Source organism: Setaria italica, chromosome IX, assembly GCF_000263155.2.
Source record: "Setaria italica strain Yugu1 chromosome IX, Setaria_italica_v2.0, whole genome shotgun sequence".
Classification (NCBI taxonomy): domain Eukaryota; kingdom Viridiplantae; phylum Streptophyta; class Magnoliopsida; order Poales; family Poaceae; genus Setaria; species Setaria italica.
The window spans coordinates 51675376-51691339 of NC_028458.1; the positions used below are offsets into that span (position 1 = coordinate 51675376).

Consider the following 15964-nt stretch of genomic DNA (forward strand, 5'->3'; position numbering starts at 1 on the left):
TTAAGCAAGCAGCTACTCGGCCTATCATACTAGTGTTCAAATCAAAGGGAATCTAAGTCATGCATCTATGGTTTCAATCAACTCCTGGAACGTAAATGCACACACATAACAACAGAAGGCATGCACAAGTTTAGAAAAACTGGGTTATGCTCCGGGGCTTGCCTTCAAGCGGGGCGGTAGCGAACTGGTCCTCTGCGTGCACGGGCTCGACTCCTGCAAGCGGCGGCTCAGCTACGGCTTCGTCTTCCGGCGCCGGGTGAAGCAGCTCTACACGAAATGCAATGCAAGGGTAAGACACTTAGACGGTGATTCCAACAGCGTTCGTAAGGATTTAACCCATAAACTGTAGCAAAACTACAGGAAAAGGTGCGGAACCCACTTTATTGGATTCTACTCAGAACGAGAATTCCAACCAAAGTGATTTCACATTTTTCTGATTTTTCCTCGATTTAAGATGAATTTTCCAAGCTTCTCTCGATTTAAAATGAGTTAAAAGAGTCGGATCGGGAAAAACTTACGATCTGACCCTTAGACTTAAGGAATAACTGCACCGGGATCCTCATATTTAATACAAAGGAATCCTCAGAATTTTACACAGATACCCTCGGTCAAAAGAAAAAGACACAACCGAGCCCTTGGGCGAGGCGGACAACACTCGGGCGAGACGGACAGGGGTCGGGCGAGGCGGATAGCACTCGGGCGAGACGGACAGGGGTCGGGCAAGACGGACAGCACTCGAGCGAGGCGGACAGGGTCGGGTCAGGCGGACAGGGGTCGGCAGCTTACCTCCGGTCCTACGGACGAGGTCTTGGGGTCGGGAAGAAACAAGCCGAAGCAGAACAGTGGAAGGCGGTAAGCTTCGGGTGGCGGCGAGGTTCGGCGGTGCTCCGGCGGCGGTGGTGCTTCTCGTGGACAACAAGCAAGCTCTAGAGTTGTGCGAGAGGATGGTGAAGCGGTTGGTGGTGTCGGCCAAGCCTGCGGTTGGGTGGAAAGGGGAGCTCCACCGAGAGCTCAGGCGGCGGCAAGTGCGGTGGAGAAGAACAGAGCAGGTAGAGTGGCAAAGGCGGTGATGGCGAAGGGGACTCCAGTAAGAGGCTTTGGTGCCTTTTTATAGATGCGCGGAAGTGTTCGGAGGAAGGAAACGAACTTGAGTGGGCGAGAGGATAAGATCGAGGAAGAAGGAAGTGCTCTCTCGCGGCGGCGATTGGTCGGTGCCTCCATTGGCCGGAGAAGCGGAGCTCCGGGGACAAGATCCTCCGGACATTAGGCAAGGGAGATAGCGTTAGGCAAGCGCGGTTTTGTCGGGCGGGAGGATTGGCGAGGTCGAGCGTGTATCTGGTCGTGTCAAGCGCCAGATTGGAGGCGGTGGCTCGGCCGGTGTGCGGCGGTGGCGTGGAGTGGAGGGGAAGGAAGACGCGGGCGCTGGTTGGGCGAGCAGGCGAAGGCGTGGGATGACGGTGGCTTTTCCGGTGAGTGGGCAAAGCTCCGGTTGGCCAGCATGGCGCTCGCCCCGTCTTGTCGTGGGCGCGGGTTGGGCGTCGAGACTCCTGTCCTATCGCTTCCCCATCGGGGATAGGGCGCCGGCGAGCGGCCGGTGGACGGCAGGCGACGCGCGGGCGAACATGCCCGGGCGCGCTGGTGTCGAGGCAAGGTCGGGCAGCGCACACTATCGACTTTAGGAGGGGGCACTCCTTACGATTTTCAAACTAAACAGTCGAAAACCCCTTAAGCAAACTTGTAGAACTGTGGTTGTAGCTCAACTTTATTAAAAGTCTGACTTGAGGTTAGATAGGAAAATTGTGAGATAACCGGTTGCAAAGTTGAAGGAAAACTTGAATTTCAGGACTTCGGTTGTTTGTAGGGTTTTATAATACTCCTGTTTTGATTCTTGTTTTTGATCTTCTCCCTCTCCGAATTAGCCAAAGTGCCTTTAACAAAAGTTGTTTGAAATTAAAAGTTTTACAACTCTTATTTGGGCAAAAGATTTAAGTTTGTATATAAAAACTCAAGTTTTAATTTTAACTCCAAAAGGAGCTTTTTAGGGTAAAAAGGATATTTTACCTCTTTGCTTAGCGACTAACAACTTGTTTAGGTTTAAGTACACCTAATTAAGGCAGAGTTGTTACAGCCGGACCTGGGCACCACCAACCCAGGGGCGTCGGCCGCCGTCGGGAGCCACCACAGCATTATCATGAAAGAAGAGGGTAGGGGAGGATGGGGGGAGGTGTTTTGTGGGGGAAGAGATGTGCCCGCCGCCGCCCTCCTCGAGGCCGGACAGGCTTCCGCCGACGAGCTCTGGCGGGGGCGAGTCGAAGGGGAAGGAAGGAGCGGCGCTAGAGGTGAGGTGGTGGCGCCGCCCGAATCACCCTAGGGCGATGCGAGGGCCGATCCATCTTCTTGCTAGATTTGAGATGTAAGCTATATACGTTGCTACCGCATGCTCGCTTAATTAAAATGTAAGTTTGTGCCCGCATATTAACTATAGTTTCAAGATTTAATGCTAGCACTAAATTACATCAAAACTTTAGAAGCCTCAATAGAAAATTAAAATTTTAACTGGAGGGCCTGTCTGCAAGCGCATCACTGCATCCTCGAAATTTTCTACAAGTGCTATCTCTGAACTTGTCGATCAACCTCCTCTAAGGCCATGTTTAGTTACTCCCAACTCCCAACTTTGACACTATGCAAAAAGAAGATTCCCCATCACATCAAACTTGCGGTACATGCATGGAGTACTAAATGTAGATGAAATTAAAAACTAATTGCACAGTTTTGTTGTACTTTGCGAGACGAATCTTTTGAGCCTAATTAGTTAATATTTGGATAATAATTCACAAATACAAACGAAACGCTACAGTGTGCTACAGTGCTGTAACAGTAATTTGGCACCTCCCAAATTCCCCAACTAAACAAGGCCTAAATTAACTGTCGAAACACCCTGCTAACATTTTATTCTGCAGAACTCTGCAAGCACACGCACTGACGCACGTGCAAAAGTAAACCTGCTGTCAGAAATTGTCTGAACTTGTCGATAATTTTCATCTTAGAGCAGCCACAGCGTGAGTGAAAGCCGATGCTTGGATAGGAAAGAGAAACTTTCAGGCATCGAATTTGCCATTGTAGCGGTCGATGCTGAGTTAGAAAAAGCCAGCACCGGTGAAATAGATACCCGATGCCTGGTTAGTAAAATATTGCTTCGTAGCAGGAACAAGTACAACAGAGTCACTAGGCAAAGAAAATTGCAGGAGAATGAGATAGCTGGTGGCATCGAGGTTGCACGCTGCTACGTAACAAAAACCAAGCATCGGCGGTACGTGGCGGTGAGATGTTTTTTCAAGCCTCATCTACGCTGTGGCTGCCCTATTATCTTCTCCAGAGTCCAGACCAGGCTAATGCTCTAGAGGGTAATAGGGTTACTGCAGAACCTTTCTGCTCGTCTGTACTACAGCTTCCATCGACGGTGCCAAAGATCTCGGGAACGGCACACGGGCAGGTAGCCGGATCCGGCGTGTCCGTTCGCGCCGCGCCTCCCTGCCTCGATCTCACCACTCTCCAGGAAATCTAAGCGTACGAACACTCTAAACAACGCCGTGATGCGCGCGCCGCAACAGTGAAGAGTACTGATGCAGTCATCGCTTGTAAATTGCTAACCACTCCGGCAAGCAAGCAACAAGCAGCGACGGTGGCGCCACGCACGCTTTCAGAGTTCAGAGTTCTCGGCTTCAGCGGCTTCCTCTGCCGTCCATCTTCCTGTGCCCAGGCCTACGCCCTACTCAGTTCTTGATCGCATCAAATGAACAGGACGGCGGCGAGGAGGAAGCGGAGGCTCTCCCCGCCCAGGCCACGGCCCCTCCCACCGCCGCGCCTCCTTGCCGTGTCCGTCGCCTTCGCGTCCACGCTCCTCTTCCTCATCCTCGTGCTCCTCTCAACCTCCCCTCCCACGCCGCCGCGCCGGCTCGCCAGCGGCAGGAGATCCTCCTCCTCATCCACGGCGCTGCCCCGCTGCGGCGCCGCGGGCCTGGGTGAGCTCGGCGACGCGATGGTGTCCATGCTCCCCAAGGACCTCCCCTTCACCGTCTTCGTGCCGTCGCCGGGCTCGTTCCGCCGCGTCCTCGGGCTGCAGCAGGGGCGCAACGCCAGCGCCGCCGCCGAGGGAGACAACGACAACACCTACGCCGTCCTCTCCCGCGTGCTGGGCTTCTCCGCGGTGCCTCGGCGCCTGCTCGCCGCGGACGCACCGCCGCGCGGGACGGCGTGCCTCGCCCTCGCCCTGGACTCCGTGTCCGGGCTGAGGATCCACGCCTCCCGGGACGCGCGCGGGGCGCTCGTCGTCAACGGCGTGCGCTCCGAGTGCGTCGACGTCGTCAGGGGCGAGATCGTGGTGCATGTCATCGCGGGCGTCCTCATGGACGCCGAGTTTGAGCGCTCTTTCGCTGTGGAAGCATCTGACAGTTGATCATCAAGTCATCAGAGTTCAGACACGGTCCTGCGTTTCTTTCTTTGTTATGGAGTGGAATTCGCGCGACAATGCAATACATTTGCAAATAACATCTTCTACTTCGTACTGTTTCAGTGACGAATCAACTTGTTATATGGACTTCGAGAATGAAAAAAGAAGTCATCAGTTATCACCATCGCATAGAAATCTTTCAACAAAAGAATAAGTACAGAAAGATTTTACAAGCGGATCCGTAAATTCAAATATTTCAACCATAGCATAAAAAATTCCCAACCCAGAACAATAGAATTTAGATATACGTTTTATTTACTTTAAAAAAGAAATAAAATAGTTTTCACCAAAATTTATTAGGTAACATTAACTGGGCCGTAGTGCAGGGGAAACTGCTGGATCCTGAGAATTCAAGTACGAGTGGGCTACCCTCTCTTCCACTTGGGCCGCTTTCTGGACTTGTTCACTGAGGCCTGCTCAGCCTCATCGCCCCTTCTCTCTCTCTTCCCGACTCAAGCCGATCTGCTGTGGCTGTTGCTCACATTGCCTGTCTCGCGCGTCAGAATGGAAGTCGAGGAGGACGCAGTGGCGGCGGCGGCGGCGAGCGCGTGGCCGGGTTCGTCCAGGCGCCGCCACCTCCTTCAGTTCCTCCTCCACGCCTCCAAGGTGCGCTCTCTCCCCTGCCCTCCATTCGCAAGCCCAACAACCCGCCTCCCCCAAAACCCCGACCGAGCTAGACCTCAGCTGCTACCTCCCGTGATTTCCTCGCAGCGGCTCGACCTCCGGCCCATCGTCAAGTACTCCGCGCTCGAGTTCTTCGCCGGACGCTTCCTCCCCGAGCTCCCGAGGTGACCCGTCATTCTCCGATCCTTGTCTGGGGGCACGATTGTTCTTACTTCTAGGCCTGGTTGCGTCAGGAAGTTGGGGTTCTGCGGCGCGCGAAGCGGACGAGCCGTGAGGTCCTGGCTCCTCGAGCCCCTGAGGGACAGCAACCTGGAGCTCTTCGCGCTCGTTGCGGTGTGGATCGCCAGCAAGGTGAGACATTGCGAGCCTTTAATTTCCTTGATCGGACGCTCTGTGCTTGCTTGTCGTGGGCGGTAGTACCACCTTGCTTTTTTTCCCCGTGCAATTCTTCGTTCAGATCCACGACCTGAGGCCGCTGTCAGTGAAGAGCCTCAAAGCGTTGGGCGATCGCATCATCGCCGACCAGCATTTCACGTGCCGAGACTTCGCGAATGCTGTGAGTTAGATACACTATTTCTTCCTTCTTTTGATTGCTTACATGGCGTGACTGAAGGTATTTGCTGTAATGCCACAGGAATTGGTGTTCATGGAGGTAAAGCCTGGCTAAGATTACCACCGGAAATAGCTAATTAAATTGATTCTACCAACACTGCTATATTCTTTCTATTTGTTGTGGGTTTTTCAGGTAGTGGAGCATAACATTGGATCTTCAAGCATTGCTTTTGTATACCTGGAGGATCTTCTCATCCATTTCAGGTTCTTTGGATTGCTTCTCATCAGTAACCAATTGTTGACTTTTTTAAAGACAAAGCTATGGAACCTGAAAATGTGAATAACAGCTTATGCAGAGACTTTTTTTGGTTGTGCTTCACCATTACAGAGATGAAATGTCTCATCTCTAAATCCACCCTTTTCTCATATCAATATTCATGCATGTGACATTACAGGCAGGTGGAAATGTGTCCGATTCAGTTTTCTCACCCCATGGATCAGAGCAGCCTGTGAAGCTCTTTATAGCAGTTCTTAGTGCAGATATCGTTCTGCAGAAATGCTGAAATGGGACGGATTAGTGGAAATATCTCATACCGTATCTCTTATCTGCAAAATATCTATGAGACTATGACTTGTTAACACAAGTGAAGCTGACAATATGAAAAACTAAGAAAAAGGGTTTTGTTGGATATAATCAGAAAATTCCCCTAAACCCCTGTATTGGGTGTCTTGTCTTTACCATATCTTTACAATTTTACCAATCCTACAAACTAATGGACACAGGAATTATCAGTAAGCACTAAGCATAGAATCTATATTACTATAACTAGTACTAGTATATTACCATAACTGGACTTGGACAGCTGTGTTATAGGATAAATATACTACTGCTACTATTTGCCAGTTGTTGACTTCTTGGTTTAACTAAACATTAATTTATATTTGCAATCAATTTACTGATTATCTTTTCTTTCACTGCCAGGGAAATATCAAAATTAGGTGATCTTTTGGATCTGGATGTGTGCATGGAAATTTTGGATATTCTGTATGAGACTGAAGATACCTCTTTACTTTTTAACTCTCCTTGCTCGCTTGCTGCTTCAACTCTTGTATGTATGCTGCATTCCTGTTGCGCATATTTTGGAAAGAGCTGCCACCAAATTAATGCCTGACACAAAATTGTTTCAATCCTTTTCAGGTTGCTGCATATGCTATATCTGTTCCTAAGCAGACATGGGAGTTTCCAATCCTTCCTTGGGGTAAGCAACTCCAGTTTATTTATGTGTTTATTTATGTAGATTTAATATTTTCTATATGTAATCCATTTGGAAAAAATAAACAACATTAATCGTGGAATCTAGCATGTCAAAGAGTATTGAGTTATCGCTACCTCAATCAACACCAGTTGTTCATGTAGTACTAAATTATGAAGAAGACGCATTTAATGGATTAGGCCTATGAGTTGACACATTAAAACAACTGCATTTTGCAGTCAGGTTTGCTACATCATATGATGAGGAGGAAATCATGAAGATTGTTCTGACAATTCTCCTGCATGTGCTCAAACCAGACGGGATCAGAGAGAAGGACAAGGGAGATTTTGATGTCAGATGTTTATTGTGAATAAGTAATGTGTAGAGCACAAGAATGTGCCCCAGTTTTGCCTTTGAGTTGTGAAGTACTGATGCCATTAAACTGAGTACAGAAGATACATGCCTGTAGAACACTTGGCCTCTTTTTGTGCAGGGGTTCAAGATTAAGATGTCCTGAATGGCCTTGTGAACTGAACTGTATGATGATTAAAGAAACACACACACATAAGCATCACATAATGGAATTCTGTATTGGATATTATGATGATATTTGGAGTAATGGATAATGCTGATGGAATGTATTCAAGTTTTTTTCCCCCAAAGTAGTTCGTCTATCAGTAATTCATATACAGATGGCCCATCAGCTCTCACTGAGATCGGCTTTGTTATTCAATATATCTGTTTGGTTTCCTAATCGAAATGAAAGACTCAAAGACTGGTGTGCACAAGAGTCAAAGCCTACTGAATTATCCAACGAAAGACCATACATGGGGGGGTCCAACCGTCCAAGGAGTTGTTGAAGAATGAAGACTGAGGTTCAGAGTCTTGACACAGTGTACAGTGGGGCACCGAATGAAGAGCCAAATATTCTAATGCATATGTACACCAGAAACAAACATGTATTCGAGTTTATGGACCAGTGCAACCCGAGCTTCAAGTCCCCTAACTAACCAATAGGTCGTGACAGGCGACGGGCTGACGGCTATCCATGAACTGATGAACATATGGTATTCTGGTGCCAAGTCCCTGTCCACGCATGCAACTTGCAATTGTTTAGCTGATACCATTCTTGGAGCTTTTGCTCGAGAATTCCATGTACAATCTGACCCCCAAGAAAAGAATAAAAAAATGGGGGTCGATCAAGATCAACTGCTGAACTGCATAAGCTCATTGCTACATCTCTCTCTCTCTCCCCCCCATAATTCTGTTGTTGATTTGTTTACAGTTCTCCACCACGCTGACGAATTTGTTGCACCTAGCGCCTTTGATGACATATACCGATTGCTCAGATAGACGCTGAAACGAGAAACTTCACAAATTCCTGAGGATCTTCTGAACATAACTTCTCTCAAGAGTCAAGACATGATGGAACCTGCTCCTTCGGTTCTCATTTCTGATTCGACCAGAAAAAAATGTTCAGAATTCTTTGGACGACATAATACCTGCACAATTTGACTCGCTATACGCTATCCAATCAACAGACTTCAGTATAGCCAATTTCTCCACACCTTTCAGCTCAGGTTAGAGATCAACATTTTTGCAGCGTGCACATCAACAGCAAACATCTGCAAGCTGCAAACAGAATGGTCGCAAATCAGCATAAATTGACTCCTTGGCAGGTGAGGTTGCTTCTCTCGTCTTCTTCATCTTCATTCCAACAAGAACTCTTCCGTACTGTCAGTAGAGTTTCCTCGTACCGACGGCTCTGAATGCCATTAGGATGCAGGATTCTCCAACCTGAAGCCAAGAAACGGTGCCCGTGCGGCCGGGCGCATCCGATTCATCAATCCTACCCCGCGCCGGTGCGGGCCCTTTAGCATCCATGAATTTCATCTCCGTGGCACGCACGGCCGGAGTCGCCGTCCCATTCGCACGGTCGCCCTCTCCGATCGCCATCACGCCTGGACCTCGCGGCGGGGAAGCTTCTGATTTGGTTTCTGGGTTGAGGGGCATGGACGCGGTGTGCAAGCTGAGACTGGTTTCTGGTGTGGACGAAGCCATTCTGAGGTCGTGGCGAGACCGCGAGACGGGCTCTGGTCAGCGATCCGGAGCCGCCATGGCCATCGCGGACAGAGAGCTTGCTCGTCTCCGGTGACTGTAGACAGATTTTATAAAATCCCCCTTCGTTTGGATCGCGACTATTAACCGCGATCGGTTTTACGTCGTCCGATCGCGGTTAATAGTCGCGATCCAATATTTTACATGAACGATCGCGATTGATAGTCGCGATCCATTATTTTACATAGAACCCCCTAATCGCGATCCGATTGTTTACATAAAACTCCCTGAAAGGGTACTCCCCCTTCTCAGACTGGTTTCCGCCACCGCGCCCCGCTCCTACTCGTCTCTCACCATGGATTTCAACGTGGCCAACCCCCCTCAAAAAGAGTATAGGGTCGACGGGAATGAGAAAGAAATGGATCGTGTGCGTTGGGGGCGGATGGGAGGATCACGAGTAGAGGAAATGGGGATTAGATCGGAGTGCGGCTTCCCGGCCAGACCCATCTAGGCTCTCTCTCCCCTCCATTGGTTTCCCCTCGCTTGCTTGTGCGACCGGCGCAATAACCGGAGGCTTGCTTCTTCTGCGGCGGCTACGACGACGGAAGTGATCCAATGTTATTGCTGTCACTGCTTGCTTATGAATTTGACCTAGTACTTTAAAGATGTTACTTTGCCCCTTTCTATTTGTCCGCATCAAGGCACGAACCATGATTTATCCGCTTCAATCACTTTCTGCTCGAGTCCTATAACTAACAGTTCTTCTGTTCATACAAATGTAATTGTTTAATCTGATATTATCGAATATGCTAGTAGCCTAGCGTAAAGTTTTCTTTTCTTTCCTTGACGTTATAGTACTACAGAGTACAGACTGATCATGCAATTCATGAACTGGGACTAACTAAACACACTCCTCCCTTCGGAAATTAAAAAAAAAATTGAATCCTAGGCAGCAGACAACGTCTGGAAAGTTTTCTGAAGAGATGATGGAAATTGTAGTTCCCTTGCAGAAGGTGACTCAAATACCAAATCAACAAATTTCAGTAGTCAATTTCTCGATAACTTGCAGATCAGGTTACATATCAACTTTTTGCAGTATCCACATTGATAACAGTAGAATGATTTACAACTCAGCATAATTTATTTCATATAAATTTGAACTTAACTGAACTTAACATCAGGAAACCAATGCCTTGCTTGGTGCTGCTCATCTCCTATTCACCTCAGCACATCTCAGAAGATGATCCTCCCTGCCTTGAGGAGGCTTGAAGGTGTCGCCCCTTCTTAGCAGCAAGGGTAGACGGCGATGCAGTGCCTGCGTCGGGGAGGTGTGCACTTCATCAGCAGCAGGCCAGCAGCATGGCAAGGACGATGGTGACGAGCAGCCCCAGCAGGTTGAATGCTGGCTAATCATCTCCCTGGCTGCAACACAGCTTGCCCATGTTAGCTGTTAGAGGGGGAGGAGATTAGTTCTTGGTACAATGAGGATTAAGGAGAGCAGGGACATGGTTAAAGGCTTCTTTCTTGGCTTGCAATTTCTTTATGGCAACGACTCTGGATACAGGTCAGTCTTTCTAGTATATTACCATAACTAGCCTTGGACAGCTGTGTTGTAGGATAAATATACTACTGCTACTATTTGCTAGTTGTTGACTTCTTGGTTTAAATAAACATAAATTTATATTTGCAATTAATTTACTGATTATTTTTTCTTTCACTGCCGGGGAAATATCAAAATTAGGTGATCTTTTTTTATCTGGATGTGTGCATGGAAACTTTGGATATTCTGTATGAGACTCTCTTTACTTTTTAACTCTCCTTGCTCACTTGCTGCTTCAACTCTTGTATGCATGCTGCATTCCTATTGCACATATTTTGGAAAGAGCTGCCACCAAATTAATGCCTGACACGAAATTGTTTCAATCCTTTCCAGGTTGCTGCATATGCTATATCAGTTCCTAAGCAGACACGGGAGTTTCCAATACTTCCTTGGAGTAAGCAACTCCAGTTTATTTATGCATGATTTATTTTTTTCTATCCATAATCCATTTGGAAGAAAATGAACAACATTAATTGTAGCTTAGGTTTAGATTATTTCTTTGTATCTAGTGCATCAAAGAGTATTGAGTTATTGCTACCTCAATCAACACCAGCTGTTCATGTAGTACTAATTTATGAACAAGACGTATTTGATGGATTATCAGGCCTATGAGGTTACACATTAAAACAGCTGCATTTTGCATCAGGTTTGCTACATCATATGATGAGGAGTAAATTATGAATATTGTTCTGACAATTCTCCTGCATGTGCTCAAACTGGATGATCAGAGAGAAGGACAAAGGAAATTTTGATGTCAGATGTTTACTGTGAATATGTGATGTGTAGAGCACAAGAATGTGCCCCAGTTTTGCCTTTGAGTTGTGAAGTACTAACGCCAGCAAACTGAGTACAGAAGATGTGCCTGTAGAAGACAATTTAGCCTCCTTGCGTCCAGCGGTTCAAGATTAAGATGCCCTGAATGGCCATGTGAACTGAACTGTATGATGATTAAAGGACACACACATAAGCTTAACGTAAAGGAATTCTGTATTGGATATATGATGATATGTCGAAGTAATGGGATACGCTGACGGAATGTATTCAAGTTTCTGAAGTAGATCGCCTATCAGTATACAGATGGCCCATCAGCTCTCACTGAGGTAGACTGAATCTGTGATATTCCTGATATCTGTTTGCTTTTCTAATTGAAAGGAAAGACTCAACACTGGTGCACAAGAGTCAAGGCCTACTGAATTATCACATGAGGGTGAGGTTCAGAGTCTTGCCGAAGTGTACAATGGGGCACTGAATGAAGAGCCAAATATTCTCAAGCGAATGAACACCAGAAGCAAACGTGTATTCGAGTTTCTTGACCAGTGCAACCCGAGCCTCAAGTCCCTTAGGCCCTAACTAACCAATAGGCCGTGACGGGCGACAGGCCGGCTGACGGCTATCCATGAACTGGTGAACATCTGGTGCTAAGTCCCTATCCACGCATGCAACTTGCAGTTGTTTACGCTGACACCATGCTTGGAGCTTTTGCTCGAGAATTCCATGTACAATCAGAAAAGACTAAAAAAATGGGGATCGATCAAGACCAACTGCATCAGCCCATAGCTATATATCTCCCTCCCCTGATTCTGTTATTCTTTGCTCTACAAATATTGCATGAAACTGAAGTGATTTAAAAGGCTTCAACCAACCAATATCCCCTGGGTTTTCTTCAGAATTTCACATCACTCATCAGCGTTGCCTTGCGCTATCCGGTCGCTGCGCAGGAGCTCTCGCGATGGCGTCCGCTTCACCATCCTTAAACCGGAGCCACCAACCAGAGCACTTGGTTCGCGGTGGTGGAGAAAGAGAGAGCACAAAGCGGCTTCCAAAGTGATCATTCTCGTTGCGCGATCGGGACGGAGCACCTGAAGCTGGAGCCGGCAGACCGGCAGCAAGGAAGGAAGGGCCACACGCGTACAGCTCTGCAGCTCGTGCGTCGATCTCAGCTTTGTGCCCTTTTTTTCTTTTCCTTTTTATTCTACAGGGTGAAGAGCTTGAACTGAGCACAGCAAGCAGATTCAGCTATGAGATTTCCATGCCAAAATGAGCTCGGTTTTAGTCAGATAAACCATCATGACCTAGTGGCCTAGGCCTAACTTTTGGTTTTCAGTCAAACAAGATGCTTTCCTCCTGTGTAACCTTTGTCTGGCCCAGTTTATGGCTTAGATTCTCTAATCTGTAGCGTATGCTTTGTGTTTACAGGAGGAATAAACCATCATGGTCTAGTGGCCTAATGCCCTAATCTAACCTTAGGATTTGGTCTTTTGTAGGTTCCATGATATCCAAAATGTGTTTATGTTAGCTTGGAAGGTACAGCAGTGAAGTAAAGTAAAACCCAGGATAATCCCATCTTTATGTTGATGGGTTCTTTAACCTCGGAAGCACTGACAAGTGTGCCTTTTTTTTCTAAAAAAACCAATATTATTAGGTTAGCAGGTTGTCAAGCCCATGACTTTGATGGATTCTGTTAAGAGTACTATAGTGTCTGTACGGTTTGCCTACTTGCTATTGCTGTCTCCTTTTCATGTTTATATCGTTCCCATTCTCCGAATGCAGATAAAGCCAATTCGGTAAGGTACTGCAGACATTCCTTGCAATGTGAGCGCTGATTTCTTATTGGTGGTATTGCACGAGCGTGTATAATTGAGAATGTATTAGTTTTTTTTCCGAAAACAAAAGAATTTCTTTCAAGGAAACTCAACTTTAATTTTTTTTAAGCAAAGTGATTGCAACTTAAAGCCTGCAAATATATTGTGGTGGAAGTAAGGTGTTGAGATGCTTCACTTCCTGCATGTATTACAATGCAAGAAACTTAGCTGACAGGTGTAGCCTGTAACTAACATCCCATTGCATGCTTGTGTAGTTGTGTTGTGTGTGATAAAAGAAAAGGCCTCTACTGGTTTTATCTGAACTGCTTCTGCATGTGTTAGCTGGCTGCAGGCTCATACTTTAAACCTACTGCAAACAAATAAATTTTTTTTTAAAAAAACTCAGCTCCTATCCACGAATGAATGATCATCTAATGATTGACCACTGCAGAAGAAATGTAACTGCAATATCCAACGAATTGATCTCAAGCTCTGAACTGTCTGAATTATGTACTAATCATTGCAAAAGGGAGCAGATAGATACATACGCAGGCATTTTTTTTGGTTCAGAGTTTTCTCGTTGTCATGCCGATAATTCCACGAACCACCTACAGCTGGCGACATGGCAGGTTTATCTGAAAAAAAATGAAAGGTTTATCTGAAGCAGTTAGGCGGTCACATTGCTTTCCTTTTCTCTTTTGACTTGTATTTTGATTTTCCCCTTCACAAGTGCAAAATTGCATGCGTATACATGTGTATATATACAACAACAGACCTAACTACCAGTGTAATAGTAGCAGTGTGGCAAGTGGCTGACAGTGACAAAAGGCCTGCTCCTGCTAGTTACCAAAAAATTGACAGCTGCAGTCTAAGAGCGTCTCCAATGTTATGAGCTAACACGATGAATTTAGAGAAGAGAGAGTGTGCAACAGCTAGTCTTGAATATTGTGCAGTGAGGGGAAGGTGCATTGGGAAATGAGCGAGCTTATCTCTTCACTCCTACCTAGTCTCTTGTCTTTTGCACTGTTCAATAAATAAAAAATTAGTTCTACTAGCTTAGGCTAATGAAAAGTTTCAAGTGATGTTTCCAAGACAGCCACAGAAGCAAGAATGAAATGAAATTGTGTTTGAAACTACCCTCCCCAATGCATAATTTCATGGTGTGGTTTCATAGTATAAAAATCGCATTTAATTTCATGACTCATAGAGAGTTGGTATTCGTGTACAGCTAGTTTCATCTAGATGAACCTGGTTCTCTCTCTTCTTTAATTTCATACCATGGCATCAAAAAATCCTATGTGATATACTAATTAATAAGAATGAAACCTCATGAAACTTCCCATTGGAAGTGGCCTTAGAGCTAGATTGTCGGAGACGCCCTATAATCGATTTGAATCTGCAAAAATATTTTGCCCAATCGAGGGGAAAAGCCCTTTTGAGCAAATTAGGTAGACACAGGGCCCTTTGAAAAGATAATGATAGGATCATTTGTTAAGATAGGATCATTTGTTAAGCAACCAAATCAAATGATTGGGCCCTCTGAATTGTGGTTGATTGCTTTGGAGGGTCCCAATTACTCAATAATGATGGCTTTCCTTGAGCTTATCATGGATGGAACAGGGAGAAAATTTGGGCAGAGAATACAAAGCCGAGTTGTTGAGCCCAAAATTTGGCCAGGCCAACCTCCCAATGATGGGGATTTGGTGCAGGATCCTTTCGAGGTCGACGTTGCCTTGCCCTACACTTCATCTGCAGCAACGCAGCCATACTTCCGATAGGGAACATACACGCACATTTGTTTCTTCTTCCTTTTGCAGCAACCGATTTAGGTGTTGGAGATCTTGACCCGACATGGAAGAAAAGGTAGGGAGACAGGCAGTGGATGTGTATTTGTAAACCCAGGGGCATTTGGTGGAAGGGGAAAACATGTTTATTAGACAAGACCCGGCCAAAATCTTGAAACTTTAACCTAATCTTATAACTTTATTGGATTTTATAAAATATCTTCCGCAGGTGGTGGGCATACACCATGATCAATTTGGCAATATGCACATAAAATTGCTGAAATCTAAACTGCTAACTTTGCAAATATATATAAGGTGAAGCTAAGATGTAGACATTAATTTGAAACCGTTGTCATGCACTGACATGATGGTACCTGGAAATCTCTTCTTTTGTTGACCATTCCTAACAGCGTATATGTGAACAGAAAGACGTACGTACACAACATAACTGAAAAGGATCAGGGAGATGTACATAAACATTACTAAAATATATATAAAAACAGATATGTGGGAGCATATATAGCGATCAACAAGATTTGTCCTAACAACCCATAGATTAATTCATCATTGGAGTACAGTTAGTTTTCTTTCCTGAAAGTACTGTCCAGGCAACCGAAGTATGGAAGCGTGCACATCGGCGCATACGTTTGTCCTTTATTTCATTCCTTGTCCCCCAGTGCAACTACCGTCAAGATTACACAAATCATAACAAGCATCAGTGCGTATCAGATTAGTTCGGCAAAAGACTGAAGATTTCGTGAACCAAATTGCAGTAGAGACTTCAAATTTGTCGTGACTGGTTGCAGGTAAAGACAACAATGTTAACAAACACTAAACTCCCTAAGAAAAAAAAAAGGAAAGGTACGACATTATGTGCATGAAACAAACATGTGCTCCTACTTCCGTGTTCAGTACTTGCATAGTACATCAGGTTTCTGTTTCTCTGACGACCGAGTTGCGTTTGTTTGACCAAACAAGGAGGCCATGGACCTGAGCATATG

At 46.0% G+C, this 15964-nt stretch overlaps 2 protein-coding genes across 3 annotated transcripts; both read left to right on the forward strand.

Annotated features, from left to right (window-relative positions):
• Positions 1-3714: 3714 nt before the first annotated feature.
• LOC101771764 lies at positions 3715-4569 on the forward strand. Its single transcript, XM_004987028.2, has one exon. The coding sequence runs from the start codon at positions 3794-3796 to the stop codon at positions 4454-4456; it is 663 nt and encodes a 220-aa protein (XP_004987085.1). The 5' UTR covers positions 3715-3793; the 3' UTR covers positions 4457-4569.
• A 416-nt stretch (positions 4570-4985) lies between these two features.
• LOC101772167 (cyclin-J18-like) lies at positions 4986-7601 on the forward strand. Of its 2 annotated transcripts, none has more exons than XM_004987029.3 (9): positions 4986-5116; positions 5222-5298; positions 5368-5485; positions 5592-5690; positions 5769-5786; positions 5880-5950; positions 6669-6795; positions 6885-6945; positions 7179-7601. In XM_004987029.3, exons 1-9 carry the CDS (start codon positions 5015-5017, stop codon positions 7307-7309), a joined length of 804 nt encoding a protein of 267 aa, XP_004987086.1. In that variant the 5' UTR covers positions 4986-5014; the 3' UTR covers positions 7310-7601. The 2 variants fall into 2 exon arrangements, with proteins under 2 accessions (XP_004987086.1, XP_022678534.1); XM_022822799.1 differs by having other exon boundaries at positions 7183-7601.
• Positions 7602-15964: the final 8363 nt, after the last annotated feature.